This window comes from Schistocerca nitens, chromosome 1 (genome assembly GCF_023898315.1).
Source record: "Schistocerca nitens isolate TAMUIC-IGC-003100 chromosome 1, iqSchNite1.1, whole genome shotgun sequence".
Lineage (NCBI taxonomy): Eukaryota > Metazoa > Arthropoda > Insecta > Orthoptera > Acrididae > Schistocerca > Schistocerca nitens.
This window is the reverse complement of record NC_064614.1, coordinates 153,088,919-153,111,597: the sequence shown is the minus strand read 5'-3', so window position 1 is coordinate 153,111,597 and position 22,679 is coordinate 153,088,919. Positions and strand designations below refer to the sequence as shown.

Below are 22,679 nucleotides of genomic sequence, written 5' to 3'. Positions count from 1 at the left end.
AAAGCAGGTGTATATGCTTGTGAGTTGTCATAACTCAGCCAGGTGTGGGAAAAACCACCACAAGTCCACTGGAGAGTAATGCTTTCTAAAATCTGGGAAGGCATGAAGAGACCAAGGAGGCAGTTTATACCTCAGCAGTGCGATACCTGTGTTGTCAGGGGGCAACGATCAAAAGGGTACATTGTGACCCCCCCACCCATAAGGGACTGGCTACTGTGCTGGATATCAGGTATGAACTGATCCTCTATTATTGTGAGTGCAGGATATGACAGTACACAATGGATACAAAGGATGCACAATGTTAGATGTCCTTGCCCAAAAGGCTGGATTACAGGTGTAATTACAGTTCAATTACATACAATAATAGATGGTTTCAGTGCACAATGGGTCCATGATACACAACATATGGCATCCTTCCCCAAATGGCACATACATCTGAAAAATTTTGAAAATGTGGAGGTCAAATCCTAAAATGGGACCATAGGACTTGAGGCTGAAAAGGCTGAGACTCCTTTTAGTTGCCTCTTATGACAGGCAGGAATACCTTGGGCCTATACTAACCTTCATTCCTGCAGGGGGAGTTTTAGACTTTCTCAGGATAGTTTACATCTATCTTTAAGAGTCTTCCAGTTTATTTTCTTCAGTACCTTTGTAACAGTATTCCAGTTTAGTTCCTTCAGTACCTTTGTAACGATCTCCCATGGGTCAAACAAACCTGTGATCATTCATGCTCCCCTTCTCTGTATGTGTTCAATATCCCCCGTTAGCACTAATTGTTATAGGTCCCACAGACTTGAGCAGTATTCTAAAACTGGTTACATGAGTGATTTGTAAGCACTCTTCTTTGCAGACTGAGTGCACTTTCTCAGTATTATACCAATAAATGATGTCTTCTACTTGCTTTACCCATGACAGAGCCATTGTGATCATTCCATTTCATATCCCTAGAAAGTGCTACACCCAGGGGTATTTGTATGAGTTGGCTGATTAAAACAGTAACTCATTGATATTATAGTCATAGATACTACATTTTTTTCGTTTTCTGAAGTGCACAGTTATTAATTTCTGAACATTTATAGCAAGCTGCCAATCTTTGCACAACTGTGAAATCTTATGAAGATCTGACTGAATATTAATGCAGCTTCTTTCAGATACTGTTTCATTATATATAGCTGCATCACCTGGAAGATCATTAATATATAACATGAGCAGCAAGGATCCCAACACATTTCCCTGGGGCTCACCTGAAGTTACTTCTACAACTGATGATGGCTCTCCATCCAAGATAACATGCTGTGTCCTCCCTATGAAAAAGTCCTCAGTACAAACTCAAATTTCACTTCATACCCATATGATGATACTTTTGACAATAAGCATAGGTGTGGTAATGAGTCAAATGCTTTTCAGGAATCAAGAAATACTGCATCTACCCGGCTGCCTTGATCCAAAGCTTTCAATATGTTGTGAGAAAAGAGCGAGTTGGGTTTCAAATGATCGATGTTTTTGGAATCCATGCAGGATGGTAATGAGGAGGTCATTCCAGTGGTGATGTGTCTGTGTCTTTCCTTCATTTAAGACTACCAATGTGAAACCTTTGACCTAGTCCTGCTTGGTTTGTGACTCTTAAGCACACACTGCTGTCACAGTGTAATTTCTGTCACAGCTGCAATCCAGATAGCATTATAAGAAGCAAGGACTACCATTGACAGTATTTATGTGTCAAGATTGAGCTTTATTCACATTGCTGCTGGCATAGCTTAGTAACATCATTACTACTGACCATTCACTTAGTGTTCACTGTATGGAAATGTTGTAGGTTTACAAAGAGAGCAGTGATTTTCATTGGGCACTTTTGCTGTTCTTGTTTGCAAGTAACATGACTCAGTCACAAGATGCAAATAGCCAAACAAATGAATTCATACACAAATGTATGACTTTCTTTGCAACCTTAAAGGCAATCCCAGAAGAGATGAAATATTATCAAGAATACTGACTGCAACAGAAAAACATCTACATTTACGTGGATACTCTGTAAATCATATTTATGTGTCTGGCAAAGGCCGCGCGGGATTAGCCGAGCGGTCTTGGGCGCTGCAGTCATGGACTGTGCGGCTGGTCCCGGCGGAGGTTCGAGTCCTCCCGCGGGCATGGGTGTGTGTTTGTCCTTAGGATGATTTAGGTTAAGTAGTGTGTAAGCTTAGGGACTGATGACCATATCAGTTAAGTCCCATAAGATTTCACACACATTTGAACATTTTTTTTTTTGTCTGGCAAAGAGTTCATTGAACCACCTTCACAATTCCCTAATATTCCAATCTTGTATAGTGGGCAGAAAGAATGACCACCCATATCTTTCTGTATCAGTTCAGATTTCCCTTATTTTATCATGGTGATCATTTCTCCATATATAGCTTGGCATTAAAAAAATATTTTTGCATTCAGAGGAGAAAGTTGGTGATTGGAATTTTATGAGAAGATTGCTCCGCAATGAAAAACACCTTTGTTTTAATGATGTCTATCACAAATCCTGTATCATTTCAGTGACACTCTCTCCCCTATTTTGTGATAATACAAAATATGTTGTCCTTCTTTGAAATTTTTTGATGTACTCCATCAATCCTATCTGGTAAGGATCCCACACCACACAGCAGTATTCTGGAAGGGGACTGACAAGTGTAGTGTAGGCAATCCCCTTATTAGATTGGTTACATTTTCTAAGTGTCCTGCTAATAAAATGCAGTCTTTTGTTAGACTTCCCACAAAATCTTATATGTGTTCCTTCCAATTTAATTTGTTCATAATTGTAATTCCTAGGTATTTAGTTGAATTTACAGCTTTTAGATTTGACTGAATTATTGTGTAAGCGAAGTTTAACGGATTCCTTTTAGCACTCATGTGGGTGTCCTAACACTTTTCATTGTTTGAGGTCAATTGCAATTTTTGCACAATACAAATATCTTTTCTAAATCATTTTGCAATTTGTTTTGATCTTATGATTACTTTACTAGTCAATAAACGACAGACTGTTACTCACATCGTCTCCCAAATCATTTATATATATATAAGGAACACCTAAGGGCCTATAACACTACCTTGGGGAACTACAGAAATCACTTCTGTTTTACTCATTGACTTTCCATCAATTACTACAAACTGTGACCTCTCTGACAGGAATCCTACTACCTTTCTTGAATATTGGCATGACCCGTGCAACTTTCCAGATGTGGTGTATTACGATGAAATCTACGGAGAATATGTAAGGAAGCACAGGGAATGGAAACAAAGTTTTGACCACCAAAGAAAGACATTAGTTGCAGGAGGTCTGCAATTTATTTGGGAAATTTAAAAAATGATGTTGGTCATCATATTGCACTGGAATTTTATGATCAGAGTGAGTGTCCCACAAAGGAAGAACTCTACAATGTTGTAGCAACTAGGGAAACTTAACCAAGAAAAATGTACACCAGGAAATAAAATCATTGTCACCACATTATTATCTTGATGAGGTGTTGTCCAATCAAAATCACATAGGAAGCGCATCAGGATTTTAAGGGCAGGTACCAACTGCAAAGTATATATGGTCTTATTGCCTTTATGCAGCTTCATCCTAATGTGGCTTCATCAAAAGTGTAAAGCTAATATTTACATTATGTTTGAACTCGTCTGCTAAGCCGGAAATATGGGCCATGAGGTTGTGTAACACCCCTCTTACAACTATCAATTCAAGCCATCAGAAAATATGTGGGTGCTAGTGAAAGGAAATATCACATACAGAAATTGCACATTAAGAATTAAAGAATCAAAGAATTTACTTGAGGAAGTCATTGACAATATTGCTGTGGAAGATGGTTAATTAGTATATGCCACACTGAAAATTCACAAGGAATTGCCTTTCTGAAGGATGGAATATGAGAAAATTTAATTGTTGTCATTGCTTCAAATGACTCTTTGAATACCTGATCTTTGAATACACTTACTTCTGCAGAACAGGACAGTAGAAAAATAATGTTACATTAACTGCTTTGTTTCTTGTTCTTACTCTTTGTCAAATGTGGGTAAATCCAAGAAAAGTGAAACCAAAACTCAAAATTTTGAAATGCAATAGATTTTGTTCTCCGGTACATGAATTTGAAAGTCACAACATTTGATTTCTGAAATTGTACAATACTTCAGATCATATTTGTGTATAGGTTATATTTTTATTCTTTGTTGCAAAATGTCTCTCATTGTTTCAGATAAATTATTTAGGCATCTCCAAAAAATAATACTTGGAAATACATTTTACATTAGATAAATAAATGAACAAAACAAAACTGGGAATTAATTTATTATTACATCTGTAACAAATTAAATGTAAGAGTTTGCCTCATATTCTTAATTTTATATTTAATGAAACAAAAATGATTATGTTTTTTTATTTAGCTATGACAGATAAAATTTCAGTGAAAAAACATTTTAAAATGTATCACAGTGGCCAGATATGCTGTTACAGACATAATACTAGATTTTTGTCAGATGGAACATGAAATTCCAAAACTTTTTCAAAAATATACCTACCTCATTCACAAACTATGTAAATTTAAAGAAGTAACTCTTGCCTCTCTGCTCAGATGAATTCATCAGCTGGTAGTGGTGGAATGATGACAAAACAGGAAGATAGTTAATGTTGTTGCAGGATGAGCAAATTGGACAATTTTTTTTTTATTTGTCTGTCTCAGTTGCATTGATCAAATTCTGCTGCAGTGATTACTGATTTCAGGGTAACACACCTGTTCTCAAACCACACACCTCACTGTTAACCACAATTATTCATACAATATGATCCAAAAACACATGAACAACTTCTATACAGCAAAGTATACTGTGGGCAACAAGTACCCTCACTGACCTTTGCTTACGTGCCTGTTGCAACTGACTGACACTGTATGGTTCCATAGATGATGGTTTCAAAATGTTGTAGAACAATTTACCAAAGTTTCTTACTCACTGTTTTATCAAAAATAAGCAACATTCCTTCCTCAAAATGAAAAACGCTGAAAATGGTTTGGACAGCATTTGTGTTCTGCAGATTAGTTTCAGTCCAAACTTCACTTTTGCTTATTATGAAGATGTGCAGAGTGGACACTGGAGTAATTAACAAATCATTATTTACACATCAGTGGCTTACATAGTTACTGATCCAGTTTTACGTATCAGTATATCTGATTATCTACAACATGCTAAGCTACCTGTTCATGCTTTTATTGATAAAATACTTCAGAACTGAAAAGCTAAATTCCCTAATCTTAAATTGATGGAAATATTCTCTGATGGAGCTATTCAACATTTCAAACAGCGGAACACATTGCCCAATGCAACTCTCAGCAAACATGTTTGTGATCTTGTGTTAAATTCAAATTTCTTTTGTTTTTCCCATGGGAAAAGAGATGTTGATGGCATTGGATAAATGCTGATGCACATTGTGTGGCAGTGAGTGAAAGCTAAACACTCTCTCATTACTGACTGATCACCTTTAGTACAAATGTGCAAAATCCATAAGTGATAAAAATCATATAATAGCAGTTTCAACAGAGGTGGTAAAGATCTATGCTGACTAGTTTTTGCAGTGTTGGAGTGATTTCAGATTGCTTTCAAGCACTCATCAAGTGCACAGTGTCCACATAATTAGGAAGCATACAGTTAAAACAGGTTTGTTGTCTGAGATAATTGGCACACACTTCCATTTAACCCTATTAAGACCAGAGTGTTCACAAAGAACCACTCCTAACTTCTTAGGTAACCGGTTGTAATTATGAAAACTTTTCCATTTTTTGCTCAGTGAGTTATTGTTGAACTAGAATCTGAATGAGAACATTTGCATAAATCTGTTGGGCAAACTGGTTGTAAAGAATGTGGATAAAAAGAGAAAGTGTTTCTTTAAATTTCTTAAGGATAGGGAATAAAACAAAGATACTAATGAAGTTGACTTGTCCCAAGTGGTGTGTACATCACAAGATCCTGATGAAATAAAACAACCCTTTTGTTTTACAGTCCTGTTCTGAAAGTTCTGTAATTCCAATGGCATCTAATAAGTGATTTTGCGTAATACATTAAACCTCACAAAATTTATTATTCCATTTGTTTACTAATAGGTCATGCTTGTCCAACATATGTTCACTACATTTTTCATTTACAAATGAAGCCATAATTAAGAAAATTTATGTTAGCATTGTTATCTTTCAGTATTTTATATAATATGATGTATATGATGTAATAGACCTAGATGCAAGACCGGTCCCACACATCCTCCTACCACAACCTACTCCAGTCTGGTCACTAACATCACCTATCCCTTCAAAGACATCCATTTCACCCTTTTCCTAATTTTCACACATATTTCGGTGTATTTTTACATAATTTTTCAGACGTAATTCTACTTTCTTACGTAATTTTTTGCATTTTTGCACCACCATGGGACCTTCCTCCTTCCATCTGCATCAATATAGAAATGTTTCCTTATCCCTGGCCAGATCCCAGTTCCACATACTGTTCCTGCATTATTGCTTGGCTCATGAAATGCCCCCTAATGGCCTTATCATCAAATTACCCATCTCTGGTTGCCACCCCTCCTTCCACAATGACCTCCTGTTCATATTCTGCCAATCCTTAGCCCTCACCAACATAGTCCTGCAAAACTATATCAACCGAGCCCAATCCCTCTTGCAGTACCTTCTCTCCATCCGCAAAATTCTCCTGCTATGTAATCCCAAATTCCTGGAACCCATAACACACATTGAAACACTTGCCCTACAGGAACTTGAGCAACATGCACAACGCCACCTCAAAAAGCTCTCGATCCTGCTCACTTCCTACTCCTGTCTCGGAGTACCACTGTCCACCACTTCTACAACAACCTCCAAACCTCCCCCACGCCCCCTCATAGCTAACAAACCCTGTCTCGCAGACCTACTACACTTACCCCACCCTCCAAATCTCCCTCCCACCACCACACAGAACCCAAAACCTAATCAGACCCACAACACAGTCATGAACCTTTCCTCCAGAAGCCTTTATCCCACAGAAATGTCAGTCCTTTCCAAAGGCCTCACCTTTTGCCCCACTCCCAAATTCAACCATGCAGGACTAGTTAAAGACCTTTTCTTCTTCTCCTGGTCCCTACAGTGGAAACACTTTTTTGCCATCAACCTGACCAATCAGACTCAACCAGAGACCAATATTGAACATTGCCTAAGTCAGTTCACTGCTCCATCCTACAGTGATCCACCTCCACTGCCTCCAAGCCACTCCCTGTTAACTTTCCAGAATTTATTATCCTCGAACCTTGCCTCAACATAATTCTCCAAATCCCTCAACATGCATACTAACCTTACATCCGCAGAAATTCTTATAATTCTACCTGCAGACAAAGGCTCCACCACTGTTGTTTTGAACTGCAACGATTACGTGGCAGAAGGACTCCGTCAGCTGTCATATACTTCCACCTACAAACCATGCCACAGTGACCACATTCCAGCAATTCAGCATGATATCCAGTCACTACTCAAATCCTTAGGCCCATCTCAGAACCTCTCCTCAGGGTCCATCTCTCTACTTACCCCTACCACTCCCTGCACTCCCACCTTCTACATGCTTTCTAAAGTCCAAAAACCCAACCACCCAGGATGCCCCATTGTGGCCAGTTACTGTGCCCCCACTAAGAGAATCTCTGCTCTCATAGACTAACACCTTCCACCTATTACCCGGAACCTATCCTCCTATATAAGAGATACCAACCATTTCCTTGACCGACTCTCCACAGTCCCTATCCCTTTACCACACGGGGCCCTGCTCATCACTATAGATTCCACCTCCCTGTACACTAACATTCCTAATGCCCATGGCCTTACTGCTATCGAACACCACCTTTCCAGATGCCCTATAGATTCCAAACCAACAACCTCCTTCCTACTCTCCATGACCAACTCTATCCTCACCCACAATTACTTCTCCTTTGAAGGCATTACCTACAAACAAATCCATGGTAAGGCTATGGGCACCCACATGGCACCATCCTATGCTAACCTATTCATGGGCCATCTAGGAGAATCCTTCCTAAAAACCCAGAATCCTAAACCCCTCATCTGGTTCAGATTCAAACTAGTTCAAATGGCTCTGAGCACTATGGGACTTAACATCTGAGGTCATCAGTCCCCTAGAAATTAGAACTACTTAAATCTAACTAACCTAAGGGCTTCACACACATCCATGCCCGAGGCAGGATTCGAACCTGCGACCTTAGTCGTCGTGCGGTTCCAGACTGTAGCACCTAGAACCGCTCGGCCATCTCGGCTGGCTGGTTCAGATTCATTGATGACATCTTTGCTATATGGACTGAAGGTAAGGACACCTTATTCACATTCCTCCAGAACCTCAACACTTTCTCCCCCATTTGCTTCACCTGGTCCTACTCAACCCAACAAGCCACCTTCCTAGATGTTGACCTCCACCTCAGAGATGACTACATCAGTACCTCCGTCCATATCAAACCTACTAACCACCAGCAATACCTCCATTTCGACAGCTGCCACCCATTCCATACCAAGAAGTCCCTTCTGTACAGCCTAGCCACTCACGGTCATCGCATCTGCAGTAATGAGCAGTCCTTCTCTAAATATACTGAGGGGTCTCACTGAAATCTTCACTGACCATAATTATCCTCCCATCCTTGTACAAAAACAAATCTCTCATGCCTTATCTTTCCAGTCTCCCACCACCTCCCAAAGTTCCACAGTCCGGCCACAGAGGAGCATTCCTCTCATAACTCAGTACCATCCAGGACTAGAGCAAGTGAATTACATTCTCCGTCAGGGTTTCAATTACCTCTCATCATGCCCTGAAATAGAAATGTCCTACCCACTATCCTTCCCACCCCTCCTACCGTGGTATTCTGCCGTTCACCGAACCTACACAATATACTCATCCATCATTACACAACCCCTGCTCCCAATCCCTTACTGCATGGCTCATACCCCTGTAATAGACCTAGATGCTAGACCTGTCCCATACATCCTCCTACCACAACCTACTCCAGTCCGGTCACTAATATCACCTATCCCATCAAAGGCAGGGCTACCTGTGAAACCAGTCATGTGATTTACAAGCTAAGCTGCAACCACTGTGCTGCATTCTATGTACGCATAACAACCCACAAGCTGTCTGTCCGCATAAATGGCCACCAACAAACTGTGGCCAAAAAACAAGTGGACCAACCTGTTGCTGAAAACGCTGCCAAACATGATACCCCTCACCTCAACGACTGTTTCACAGCCTGTGCCATATGGATCCTTCCCATTAATACCAGCTTCTCTGAATTGCGCAGGTGGGAACTTTCCCTCCAGTACATCCTACATTCCCGTAACCCTCCTGGCCTCAACCTTCGTTAGTCACTGTCCTCACCCATCCAGCCCCCTCCTTGTTACCATTCCAGCACTACACAGCCATCATTTCACCGCCACACCAAGTCTTTTAATTTATTTTTATTTTTATTTCTCTCCTTTTTGCTACTTACCCCCTCCCCCCTCCACACATTCTCTCCTGCCCTCCGTCTAAACTGCAACACTTCACTGTCCGCCACTCCCACCGTACTATCCCTCCCCCTCCCCACCCCAGCCGCCTCCTTACCCACACCCAGTCACCACTCCCATCATGCACTGGTGCTGCTGCTCGCAGTGTAGTTTCAGCTCTCTGAGACTGCAGAAGTGTGTGCAAGTTGCATTTGCGTGTGTGTGTGTGTGTGTGTGTGTGTGTGTGTGTGTGTGTGTATGTATGTATGTGTGTCTACTGCTGACAAAGGCTTAATGGCCAAAAGCTATGAGTGTGTGAATCTTTTTAGTGTGCCTATCGTGACTCAGCATCTCCACTATATGGTGAATAGTAACTTTCCTTCTCTGGTTTGATATAAAACGAGGAAAACTTGATAGCTTTGGGTATTATATTTTGATGAGCTGTAGTACAGAAGCATGAGCGCACACATGCACACACACGCGCGCACACACACACACACACACACACACACACACACACACACACACACACATTTATGCTTCTACATTGTGCCACTTAAACTGATGCTATTTAGTGGCAGGTGGGCTAGTAGTGGGAGGGGGGGGGGGGGTTAATGTGGGATGGGGCAGGTAGAGTGAGAAGGGAGGCAGGGAGAGGGACTGGGGGTGAGTTGCTAGCATCCCACAGGGAGACTGGTTTGTTGGCTACAAATGTGGAAGTGAGGGGTAGCAGGTATAGTTGCAGCAGCCAATGGGAAGCAGCACATGCTGAGGGCGATGTGGGGTTGTGAGTTTGGAGGGTGTGACAGGAGAGAAGATGGGGAATCTGTTGGGTGAAGGAAGCAGGGACAGTGGGTGACCTAAGACTGAGGCAAGGAAAGTTACAGGAATGGAGGATGTGTTTAAGACTCCCATCTGTGTAGTTCAGAGAAGCTGGTTGTGGAGGGAAGGATCCAAATGGCTTGGGCTGTGAATCAGCCATTGAAATTGGTCATGTTGTGCACAGCTTCATGTCATGGCAGTAAGTGGTCAACTCTGTTCTTGACAACAGTTTTGCAGTGACCATTCATCCTGGTGGCAGCTGGACGTTAGCCATACCAGAATAAAAGACTGTGCAGTGTTTGCAGCAGAACTGACACATGACATGGCTGATTTCCCAGGTGGCCCTGCCTCTGATGGGATAGGCTAAACCTGTAAGAGGACTGGAGGAGAATGTAATGCGTGGGGGGATTGGGTAGGTCTTGGGGGTAGTGGGAGGATTGAGAGTGTGTAGGATTACACGATGGGACATCTGTTTGTGGACTGGGTTTGGAGGGTATTGCCTGTCTATGAAGGTCTTTGTGAGGCCTTCAGCAAATTGGGCAAGGGTGTTCTCATCACTACAGATAAGTCATGCATGGTTGGCTATACTGTGCTTTTCCTTTGAAGGGAAGGTTTACAAACATAATTCACATCTCAGCCACAGGCACCTGCAAGGCACCCTCCTATGTTAATCTGTTTATAGGCTATCAATAGGAAAACCTCATGGCCTCCCAAAACTCCCAATCCCTATCTGCTTCAGGTTCATTAATGATATCTTCATGATCTGGACTCAGGGCCAAGAGACCCTGTCCAGATTTCTCCACAATCTTGGCACATTTTCTCCATTCCACTTCCACTGATCATCCTCCACCCAATGCACCACCTTTCCTGGATGTTGACCTCCATCTCATTTATGGATCCATCGACACCTCCATCCATATTAAACACATCAACCATCAACAGTACCTGTATTTTGATAGCTGCCATCACTTCCACACCAAAAAATCCCTCCCACACAGTCTCACTACCCAGGGATGATGTATCAGCAGTTACACGAACTCCAATGCCCAATATTCTGAAGAACTCACAAAAGAATTCAAAATCAGGCAACCCCCCCAAACAGATTTGCTTGCCACATCCTCACACACACCTAGTCCTCACACCACCCCCTAAGATTAAGCTACAAAGAAGTGTCCCCCTCATCACCCAGTATCACACTGTACTGGACGAACTGAACCTATCCTTCATCAGGGCTTTGATTATCTCTCATCCTGCCCTGAAATGAGGGTCATAGTACTCAAGATCCTTCCCCTCCCCCCCTCTGCCCCCCCCCCCTAAAGTTGTGTTCTGTGATGCACACAACCTATAAAGCATCTTTATGCATCCCTATACCACTCCCTCTTCCAACCCCTTGCCACAGGAATCATATCCCTTGCCCAATCCACCCACCCAGCACCTCCCACTCCAATCCAGTCACAGACTTATCCTAGCCCATCAGAGGCCAGGTCACCTATGAAAGCAGCATATCTTATACAATGTCTGCCACAAACACTGCACAGCCTTTTATTTTGGTATGACTGCCAAGGAGCTGTCCACCAGGATGAAAGGCCACTGACTAACTGTTGCCAAGAAGCCCCCACGCTCAGTTTCAGGGCTGCTTCACAAGCTGAGTCATCTGGATCCTACTCTCCACCACCAGATTCTCTGAACTACACAGATTGGTGTCATCCTTCCAACACATCCTCCACTCCATAATCATCCTGGCCTTAATCTCAGGTAACCCACTGCCCCCACATCTTGCACCCAACAATTTTCCCCTACTCCATCCTGTCATCCCAATTCATGTCACCACATCACCATTAGTGTGAGTCACCTCCCACTGTCCTCCCCTGCCTCCATTCCTAGCAAGCAAACTGGTCTACCTGTAAGCCACTAGCCAACCATCTGTAGACCTTATCCCTGCCTCCATCTACCTCAACACACCCTACCCAACACTACTCCCATGACAAGCAGCCCATGTGCCACTATATAACATCAATCTAGCCAGCACTAGGTAGGGGCATAGGCATTTGTGTGTGTGTGTGTGTGTGTGTGTGTGTGTGTGTGTTTGTGGTTTAGTGTTTTACTGTACTGTTGTTGTTGTTGTGGTCTTCAGTCCTGAGACTGGTTTGATGCAGCTCTCCATGCTACTCTATCCCATGCAAGCTTCTTCATCTCCCAGTACCTACCGCAACCTACATCCTTCTGAATCTGCTTAGTGTATTCATCTCTTGGTCTCCCTCTACGATTTTTACCCTCCAATACAAAATTGGTGATCCCTTGATGCCTCAGAACATGTCCTACCAATTGATCCCTTCTTCTAGTCAAGTTGTGCCACACACTTCTCTTCTCCCCAATCCTATTCAATACTTCCTCATTAGTTATGTGATCTACCCATCTAATCTTCAGCATTCTTCTGTGGCACCACATTTCAAAAGCTTCTATTCTCTTCTTGTCCGAATTATTTATCGTCCATGTTTCACTTCCATACATGGCTACACTCCATACAAATACTTTCACAAATGACTTCCTGACACTTAAATCTATACTCGATGTTAACAAATTTCTCTTCTTCAGAATCGCTTTCCTTGCCATTGCCAGTCTACATTTTATATCCTCTCTACTTTGACCATCATCAGTTATTTTGCTGCCCAAATAGCAAAACTCCTTTACTACTTTAAGTGTCTCATTTCCTAATCTAATTCCCTCAGCATCACGCGACTTAATTCGACTACATTCCATTATCCTCATTTTGCTTTTGTTGATTTTCATATTATAACTTCCTTTCAAGACAATGTCCAATCTGTTCAACTACTCTTTCAAGTCCTTTGCTGTCTCTGACATAATTACAATGTCATCAGCGAACTCAAAGTTTTTATTTCTTCTCCATGGATTTTAATATCTACTCCGAATTTTTCTTTTGTTTCCTTCACTGCTTGCTCGATATACAGATTGAATAATATCGGGGAGAGACTACAACCCTGTCTCACTCCCTTCCCAACCACTGCTTCCCTTTCATGTCCCTTGACTCTTATAACTGCCATCTGGTTTCTGTACAAATTGTAAATAGCCTTTCGCTCCCTGAATTTTACCCCTGCCACCTTCAGAATTTGAAAGAGAGTATTCCAGCCAACATTGTCAAAAGCTTTCTCTAAGTCTACAAATGCTAGAAACATAGGTTTGCCCTTCCTTAGTCTAGCTTCTAAGATAAGTCGTAGGGTCAGTATTGCCTCACATGTTCCAACATTTCTACGGAATCCAAACTGATCTTCCCCGAGGTCGGCTTCTACTAGTTTTTCCATTCGTCTGTAAAGAATTCGCATTAGTATTTTGCAGCTGTGACTTATTAAACTGATAGTTTGGTAATTTTCACATCTGTCAACACCTGCTTTCTTTGGGATTGGAATTATTGTATTCTTCTTGATGTCGGAGGGTATTTCGCCTGTTTCATACATCTTGTTCACCAGATGGTAGAGTTTTGTCTTTTGTCAGGACTGGCTCTCCCAAGGCCATCAATAGTTCTAATGGAATGTTGTCTACTCCGGGGGCCTTGTTTTGACTCAGGTCTTTCAGTGCTCTGTCAAACTCTTCATGCAGTATCATATCTCCCATTTCATCCATAATATTGTCCTCAAGTACATCACCCTTGTATAGACCCTCTATATACTCCTTCCACCTTTCTGCTTTCCCTTCTTTGCTTAGAACTGGGTTTCCATCTGAGCTCTTGATGTTCATGCAAGTGGTTCTCTTATCTCCAAAGGTCTCTCTAATTTTTCTGTAGTACTCGCTTCTACATCCTTACATTTGTCCTCTAGCCATCCCTGCTTAGCAATATTGTACTTCCTGTCGATCTCATTTTTGAGACGTTTGTATTTCTTTTTGCTTTCTTCATTTACTGCATTTTTATATTTTCTCCCTTCATCAATTAAATTCAATACATCTTCTGTCACCCAGGGATTTCTACTAGTCCTCGCCTTTTCACCTACTTGATCCTCTGCTGCCTTCACTACTTCATCTCTCAAAGCTACCCATTCTTCTTCTACTGTATTTCTTTCCCCCATTCCTGTCAATTGTTCCCTTATGCTCTCCCTGAAACTCTGTACAACCTCTGGTTTAGTCAGTTTATCCAGGTCCCATCTCCTTAAATTCCCACCTTTTTGCAGTTTCTTCAGTTTTAATCTACAGATCATAACCAATAGATTGTGGTCAGAGTCCACATCTGCTCCTGGAAATCTCTTACAATTTAAAACCTGGTTCCTAAATCTCTGTCTTACCATTATATAGTCTACCTGATACCTTTTAGTATCTCCAGGATTCTTCCATGTATACAACCTTCTTTTATGATTCTGGAACCAAGTGTTAGCTATGATTAACTTATGCTCTGTGCAAAATTCTACCAGCTGGCTTCCTCTTTCATTTCTTAGCCCCAATCAATATTCACCTACTACATTTCCTTCTCTCCCTTTTCCTACTACCGAATTCCAGTCACCCATGACTATTAAATTTTCGTCACCCTTCACTATCTGAATAATTTCTTTTATTTCATCATACATTTCTTCAATTTCTTCATCATCTGCAGAGCTAGTTGGCATATAAACTTGTACTACTGTAGTAGGCGTGGGCTTCCTGTCTATCTTTGTCGCAATAATGTGTTCACTATGCTGTTTGTAGTAGCTTACCCGCATTCCTATTTTCCTATTCATTATTAAACCTACTCCTGCATTACCCCTATTTGATTTTGTGTTTATAACCCTGTAGTCACCTGACCAGAAGTCTTGTTCCTCCTACTACCGAACATCACTAATTCCCACTATATCTAACTTTAACCTATCCATTTCCCTTTTTAAGTTTTCTAATCTACCTGCCCGATTAAGGGATCTGACATTCCATGCTCCGATCCGTAGAGCGCCGGTTTTCTTTTTCCTGATAATGACATCCTCTTGAGTAGTCCCCGCCCGGAGATCCGAATGGGTGACTATTTTACCTCCGGAATATTTTACCCAAGAGGACGCCATCATCATTTAACCTTACAGTAAAGCTGCATGCCCTCGTGAAAAATTATGGCCGTAGTTTCCCTTTGCTTTCAGCCGTTCACAGTACGAGCACAGCAAGGCCGTTTTGGTTAGTGTTACAATGCCAAATCAGTCGATCATCCAGACTGTTGCCCTTGCAACTACTGAAAAGGCTGCTGCCCCTCTTCAGGAACCACACGTTTGTCTGGCCTCTCAACAGATACCCCTCCATTGTGGTTGCACCTACGGTACGGCTATCTGTATCGTTGAGGCACGCAAGCCTCCCCACCAACGGCAAGGTCCATGGTTCATGGGGGGGTTACTGTACTATAGCTTACTGTACTATAACTTATAAAAAGATAAATCTGAAAGCTAGAAGTTTCCCTTCTTTTATATGTGCCTATCAGCATCTCAATACTTCTGTTTTCAGTTAAATGGATGTGTTATGCCTTTAACAATAAAATGTTACATCAATAACGTGTAATTGTTTTATTTTATATTAATAATGGTATATCTGTTTAATGTCTGATATATTTTCATAAATGCTGTCCCTTGCACTTTTTTTAATGACAAATGAACACATCTTACTTCATTAAGCTTTGTATTTTGCTCAGATTAAGATCTACCTATAAAAATTATAACTTTTGGGTTTTTATTTTCATATTAACACTTCACTTTCAGTTGTACAAATTTTACATCTGTAACAATGGGATTACTCAGCTTCAAACAGTTTCTTCTCCCTAATCCTTTCCATATCATCTTTCCATTGCCTCTCTTCCCACAAAAATTTATCAGAATGAGGAAAAACAGCTGCCAGGCATACAGTATCTATGTGATCACCTTTGATGATGTTATTACAGCTGTGGGGAGTAGAATTACATATTTTCTGCCATGTAACAAGGTTAAAACTATCTCACAGAGCTAATAAATGTTTTAGTGTAGTCATAATCAAAACTGAAGTAGCTTTGTAGAACAGTTATAGTGTGTTCTGCTACAGTGTACATGAGAATACATTAGTATGGAAAGACTCAAGAATCAATCTGTGACTGCTGTTTAGTACAGTATTTTCAAACTTTTTCTTGACATATTGTTTCATAGCCATAATAAATTTTTAATATGAAGTTATTGTCCACTGTAGGTTGCAAAAGCTATATTGCAATGTGCTATCAACCAGTGCAGAAATCATATCATTTTCAACCAAGGGCCTCATATTATATTGAATTTATATGTGTGAGACACCATTGTTTAATTACGTAGTTTGTCGGATTCAGATGGATGACATATGTGGGAAGTTTGGCTGAAAGCTTCCAACTTTTGATGACTGAAGTGTATGGTGACAAAATGATTGTATGAGGTGTGCAGAAAAGGTGCAGGAGTGTCTTCTATACAGCACCTCCAGCAACCAGATTCATTACTCAGTAGTATAAGGAAGGAAATATATACATGCATATACACCTGTATGATTACATTATCTTGGTCAACTACACTGCACCAGCACTAAAGCCTGACTGGAGAGAAGGGGTGTTATACAAAGTATGTGCATGGAAAATCCAGGTGCAAGCCCCATCCCAAGCACCCATATTCCACTTCAGTCCAGTCACAGAATTATCCTACCCTATCAGAGGTTGGGCCACCTGTAAAAGCAGTCATATCACATACCAGCTCTGCTCTAATTTTGGAATGGCCTTTTAAGTAACAATGTCCACCTGAAAAAGTCTCCTCCACCAAACTGTGGTCAAGAGCAAAGCTGACCACTTGGTGGTAAATACCCTGCTGAGTGCAACATGCTAGAGTTCAGCAGTTGCTTCACAACCTGTGCCATCAGGATTCCCCTTCACCTCCCTCTTTCCCTCTTCCCAACCCCCCTCCCTCCCCTACCCCCAATTACCAGCTGAACTAAATAAATGGAAGTTGTTCTTACAACACATTCTTTGACCTTGTAATACTCCTGGCCTCAATCTCCACTAGAACCTGCCTCATACATACTCTGTCCCTGTCCCCATGCCCCCACACCACTCACTCTACACTCCGTCAATCCTTTTCAAGTCTCCCTCCTCCCTTTTTCTATTTTTCTTTCCCACAATGCTCCTTCATATCACTGAGCAGCATACACATCTGCCCCTGCCTTTGCCAGAGTGTGCACACTGATCAAACTTCCCAAACCCTTTGCACTTGCTGCCAATGCTTCCAGCACCCTTCCTTCAATACTGTTTCCCCTTCCCAACCTCCTCTCTCCCTTAGAACCTCCACCCAATACTAACCTTCATTGCAGTGCTGATACAATGTAGTCGGTTGTGACAATTTAGCCATGCACAGTTATGTGTGTGTATGAATATTCTGGATTAGTTAGCTTTGAAGAAGGACATAAACCAAAAGCTTAGCAACATTTTCAGTCTTGTTTATGTGCCTACTGACCACTTAATGCCTCAGTATATGGTGAGTTGTTAACTTTACTCATTCCATAATGGTACCTCATTCTCACAATTTACTTTATTGTACCCTTTGTTAAAAACAGTAGCGCAGATTAAATTGTCTGATTTTGCCACTAATCTCAGGAAGGGAAAGTGCAACATGTGGGGGTCCCAAAATACAGGTACTGAGATTGCTCCTATCCTTGCCCTTTGAATGACTTTAAAGCATGCTCAAAAAATTGTAACATTTGCTGATGAGTTAAGCACATTAATCAAGGATCCATCTGAACGTTACCAGATACAGCACAAATGATAACTGAAAACGCATACAATTAGTTCACAGCAAACACTGTAAGCCTTTATTTCACATATATCGACATTACGAAGTTCCAAGGAAACACCCAATACCCACTGCCACTGTAAGTAGACATTGATATTCATATACTAAATGAAACAGTGTCTGTGTAATATCTTGGCATCTTAATTAATTTACATAGTTTCATAAAACACACTGCATCATTAATTTCATATCATACTTAGTTTAGAATGTACTTAATTCAATATCAGTTAAAATCATACCTTAAATGTGATAAAAAAATGCACTATCGGTCACCTGTCCCCCACGTTAGAATTCTGGTTTGTGTTCATTATTACAGTCACATCAGAAGAAATGCAAATATGACTTAATTAGAAATGGATCAAGACCTATTACTATAACCCTGTGTGTAAAACTTGGATATGCACTGCAGCATCAGGCCACCAGTGTGCTAAACTTCGTATATTCTGCAAACAGCATCTGTGTGCGGCAGCCACCAGAGGCTGCCTGCTGTGGGCCACATGACTTGTCCACGCATCTCTGCATCTGCCATGCTGTCTACCAGAGCCCTCATCTTTACAATCACTAAACAGCAGGCACTCACTCTCATATGATGTTCATACTTGTTGTCAGCATCTGCTTGTATCAGTATCTGGATTGTTTCTGTGTTTGTGTATCTGGATAAAGAATGAACTCTGTTTCACTGGGGCCATGCTGTTGTTTGTGTCTTACAATACAATACAAGAGTCTTTCTTTGGTGAGAATTGTGTAGTTTAAACTTACACCATGACTGCCATGATCCATTGCTTCTTCCAGCACTGTCTTCCCAGAGTGATTTTTCACATTTATACTCGCGCCTTTCCTCAGCAGTAAATTGACTGCATTACTGCTACCAACAGCAAGCATCAGTGGAGTTTGGCCATCGCTGTCCTGTTCATCAATGCTTGCTGCCTTTTTCAGTAACAGCTCCAGACCTTCCACACTGTGTGCCTTGGCTGCCCAGTGCAGGGGTGTTCGACCAGTGACATCCTTCAATGTGACATCTGCTCCAGCCGCAACCAAGGCCTCCACTACCTGAAAATGACTTTCATTTAATTCTTACCCTGAATACATCAACTGAAGTACCACAACTTTCATAATAATTTAAAGTCAACTGATAAGTTAAACATGTGAACATTCCTCTTTCCCTCAAGTTCACAACATGTTATTAGAATTAGCACTTGTAGACACAGTGAAAACTTTTGATGATGTTAACTGGAATACATTTTTTGAAATTCTGAAGCTAGCAAAATAAAATGCAAGATGCAGAAGATTATCTACAAGTTGTACAGAAACCAGACTGTAGTTTGTAATGGTCCACCTGGTCGTCGTTGATATCTTGCTAATTGCTGTAAACGCACTATTTCACTCCAATTTACGGAGCTTGTTAGCACTTGATGTTAGGTTGGCGCCATTACAATGTATTGTATTGTAGTAATCGCTGCTGCTTGCTGGATCGCTGCTGTGTCTCAATGCTGATGCTGGCTCTAAATCTGGTTGTCTAGGGTTAAAAAACATGAGGTCCCGTGTTTTTCATGTGCTTTTGATGATAAAGAACGAGCGAAACCAACACGTATGTAAACATCAAATATTTATTACTTTAGTGGCCATATTAATTCCACTGTCCACCAAAGACCATAACACAACACAAAGTAGTACTTCCTTTACATGTTCTTTGCCTTGTTTTGCCAAACAATAACACAGAAACACAATTCACCAAAGTGACATTCCGACTGCCCCTGACTGCCTCCGACTGTTCTCTCGACCCTTCTTGCTGCTTGTATTTATAACATTGTCAAAGAACTACTAAAAAGAGATATAGTTTATGAGTCACATGTACATCTGTTATCATAATTTGTGCAGAAAAGTTATTAATTTGCATCGAGTGACATAATTTAACATGTTATTAAAATGACAGACAGATTTGTTGACTTGACAGAATAATTCTTTGTTACAAAAAGGCTGTTTTTTAGAAGTTTGTCAATTGACTTCTCTAATTTGCATAAATAAGTAAGTAACGTGAATTATGAAGAATTACATTGGTTTTCGTCTAAAATAGGATTGATTACATGAATACTGAGTGAAAACGCTCCTAGTGAACAAATAGGTTTCACTGGGTGATTTTTATTTAAGGAGATCCAAAATACCTATGTTGGCCACTATTTTTCGTACTTCATATTAATTATTTAAGATAAACTTAGTGTTTTTCATGATGACATTTGCTGTATCAGTGATCAAGTGATATAAACTTTTGTGTGGGTCAGTTATTCAGTATAATTTAATGGGTTGACTGTTTATGGAGACATGTTGTGCAATCATTGTTAACATACACAATAACTTTTCTATAATCATAAATACTCGTTAAACTGGTTGAATTTGGAAGGGATCGCATACTTCATTAAAGTAAAGCCTTTAATATGTTCCGTTACAATACCCCCCTCGGGTAATATCATTTACAGAATGTTAATGATATTAGCCGACTAGGAAAAATGTGTCAATTACTATGCATAATGTGTATGTATACAAGGACCGTTACAACGTTTCAAAAATGACTTTTTCCTGCGAATATTTTAGTTGTGTTGTTTCAAATGCACTTTGTGTTATGTCAATCAGTATGACAGCATAATAAAAATATTTAGTAATACATGAAAGTAAAAAAAAATGTTAATCTTTGCTCCCAGTGAGCCACATGGAAAATCATCAAAAACAGACACAAATATATCACATGTGATTTTAAGATATGTAAAAAATATATGTAAATTATTTCAAAGTCAGTTCTCATTGAGTCACAGAATAATCAAGATAATAGAAGGAACATAAATATATTACATAGATGGACAGGTCAGATGTCCATAGGAAAAACAATGCAACTGTCTGCTCGTTTTGAGCCACATAAAGGAAATGAAAACAAAGAACATAATTATAAGTATGGACATGATATATAAACACAAACACTAGAGAAGTCACATGTATGAATATAACATGCATTTAAAAAAAGGAAATATTTAAAAAACTTGTCTCCCATTGAGACACATAGTCAAGATAGTACAAGAACATATTAATACCAAAATTGCACACTTAATTTGGTCACAACATAACACAAACATCAAACTTGGTGAACATCTGATTAGCTGTAGAAAATTGTACACTAATCTTATGTCTAAGAAAACAATAGTAACACAATGATGGGTCTTGCACCACAATTTTTACATTGTCTTTTATTTGGTGCAATCATGTCCCATATTCAACAATACAAAAAGAAAGTAATAAATGTTTGTCACCTCTTTGGGTGCATGGTTAAACTTGCCCCTTGCAAGTAAAGAAGATGTCTCCAAATTTAATATTCAATGGTGACAATAAAAATATAAAAACATTCTCTCAGAAATCTGGAACTTTTCCAGGGTCTGTAGTATGAGTGGTAGTTGCTACTTGACACATCCAGTAAAAATCTTTGCTGATCACATGCTTTATGGAAAATGGGTAAGTAACTGTATTCAAACAGGGAAATGTGCTTAATCATGTTTATATGATTTCAATTCAGTGATGTTTCTTAATCCAAATAACCTTCTTGATCTGGGAAAGATAAGTCTACACGCATTAGGATGTGGGCTTTCTTTTATTTCAAATGGACAAATGTCAATGTTTACTTTAACATATGGATAACCTAGCTCAACATCTTTGTCTATTTCAGTATTTTCAAACAATAGATCATTTTCAATTTCTTTAGTTCCTAAGTCTAATGTCTCTTTCCTACATTTAGCCACATCCCTCTCTGTTTGCAAAGCATTGACATTTAAATATAAACCTTTGTTTTTATCTGTTCCTCTTAACACTGTGTTGCCACTCAACAAATTATTGTTTTCACCCCATTTTTTATAAAGTCCACTACGGATTCTTATCCACCATATAGGATACAAGGTTGCACTTACCTTTGCTAATTCTTTCCAAAAGGCATCTTTGTTTATACAGTTTCCATAGTTGTTCCACAAAACTTCTAAAAACTTTTCCCCTTTTTCTTGAAAACACACATTTACATTCCATCCCTTAATATTTTCTTTAATATTATTATTAGTACCATTCTCATAGATTAGCATTTCATAGTTCCCAATAGGCAATAGCTTGTCCTCAGATACACATTCCCTAGTCTGCATTTCACTTAAATTAACCTCATTATTACCCATGTTTGTCACATCACTTACCTTTACCACATCATCACTTTTCAATTCTACAAATACTTTTATTTCTTCCTCCACACTCTCATCAATAAAATCACTTGATTTAGGATCATTATTTAAATGTCCCTCTATTACTTCTTCCTCCTTCTGCACAACAACCCCATCTGCAGTTTCCCCCCTATGTATCTGAATCTCAGCAATTGAGTCTTTGGCTCCATTAAACACTTCGTCATCCCCCTTCTTATCAAATAAACCCCCCAAAATAGATTCTACTTGTGGTGTGTCTGACTTGTTATTAACACCAGTATCTTTTTCAGCCCAACTATGGAACTCTGCAATACCTT

At 40.1% G+C, this 22,679-nt stretch overlaps 1 protein-coding gene across 1 annotated transcript in view; it reads right to left on the bottom strand.

The window, feature by feature from the left end:
* LOC126243870 (serine/threonine-protein phosphatase 6 regulatory ankyrin repeat subunit C-like) overlaps window positions 1–22,679 on the bottom strand; it is a 383,629-nt gene that overhangs the window by 40,659 nt on the left and 320,291 nt on the right. Inside the window, exon 20 of the mRNA XM_049948195.1 lies at window positions 18,905–19,195. Within this exon, the coding sequence (XP_049804152.1) occupies window positions 18,905–19,195 (291 nt within the window). The remainder of the gene's footprint in view (window positions 1–18,904; window positions 19,196–22,679) is intronic.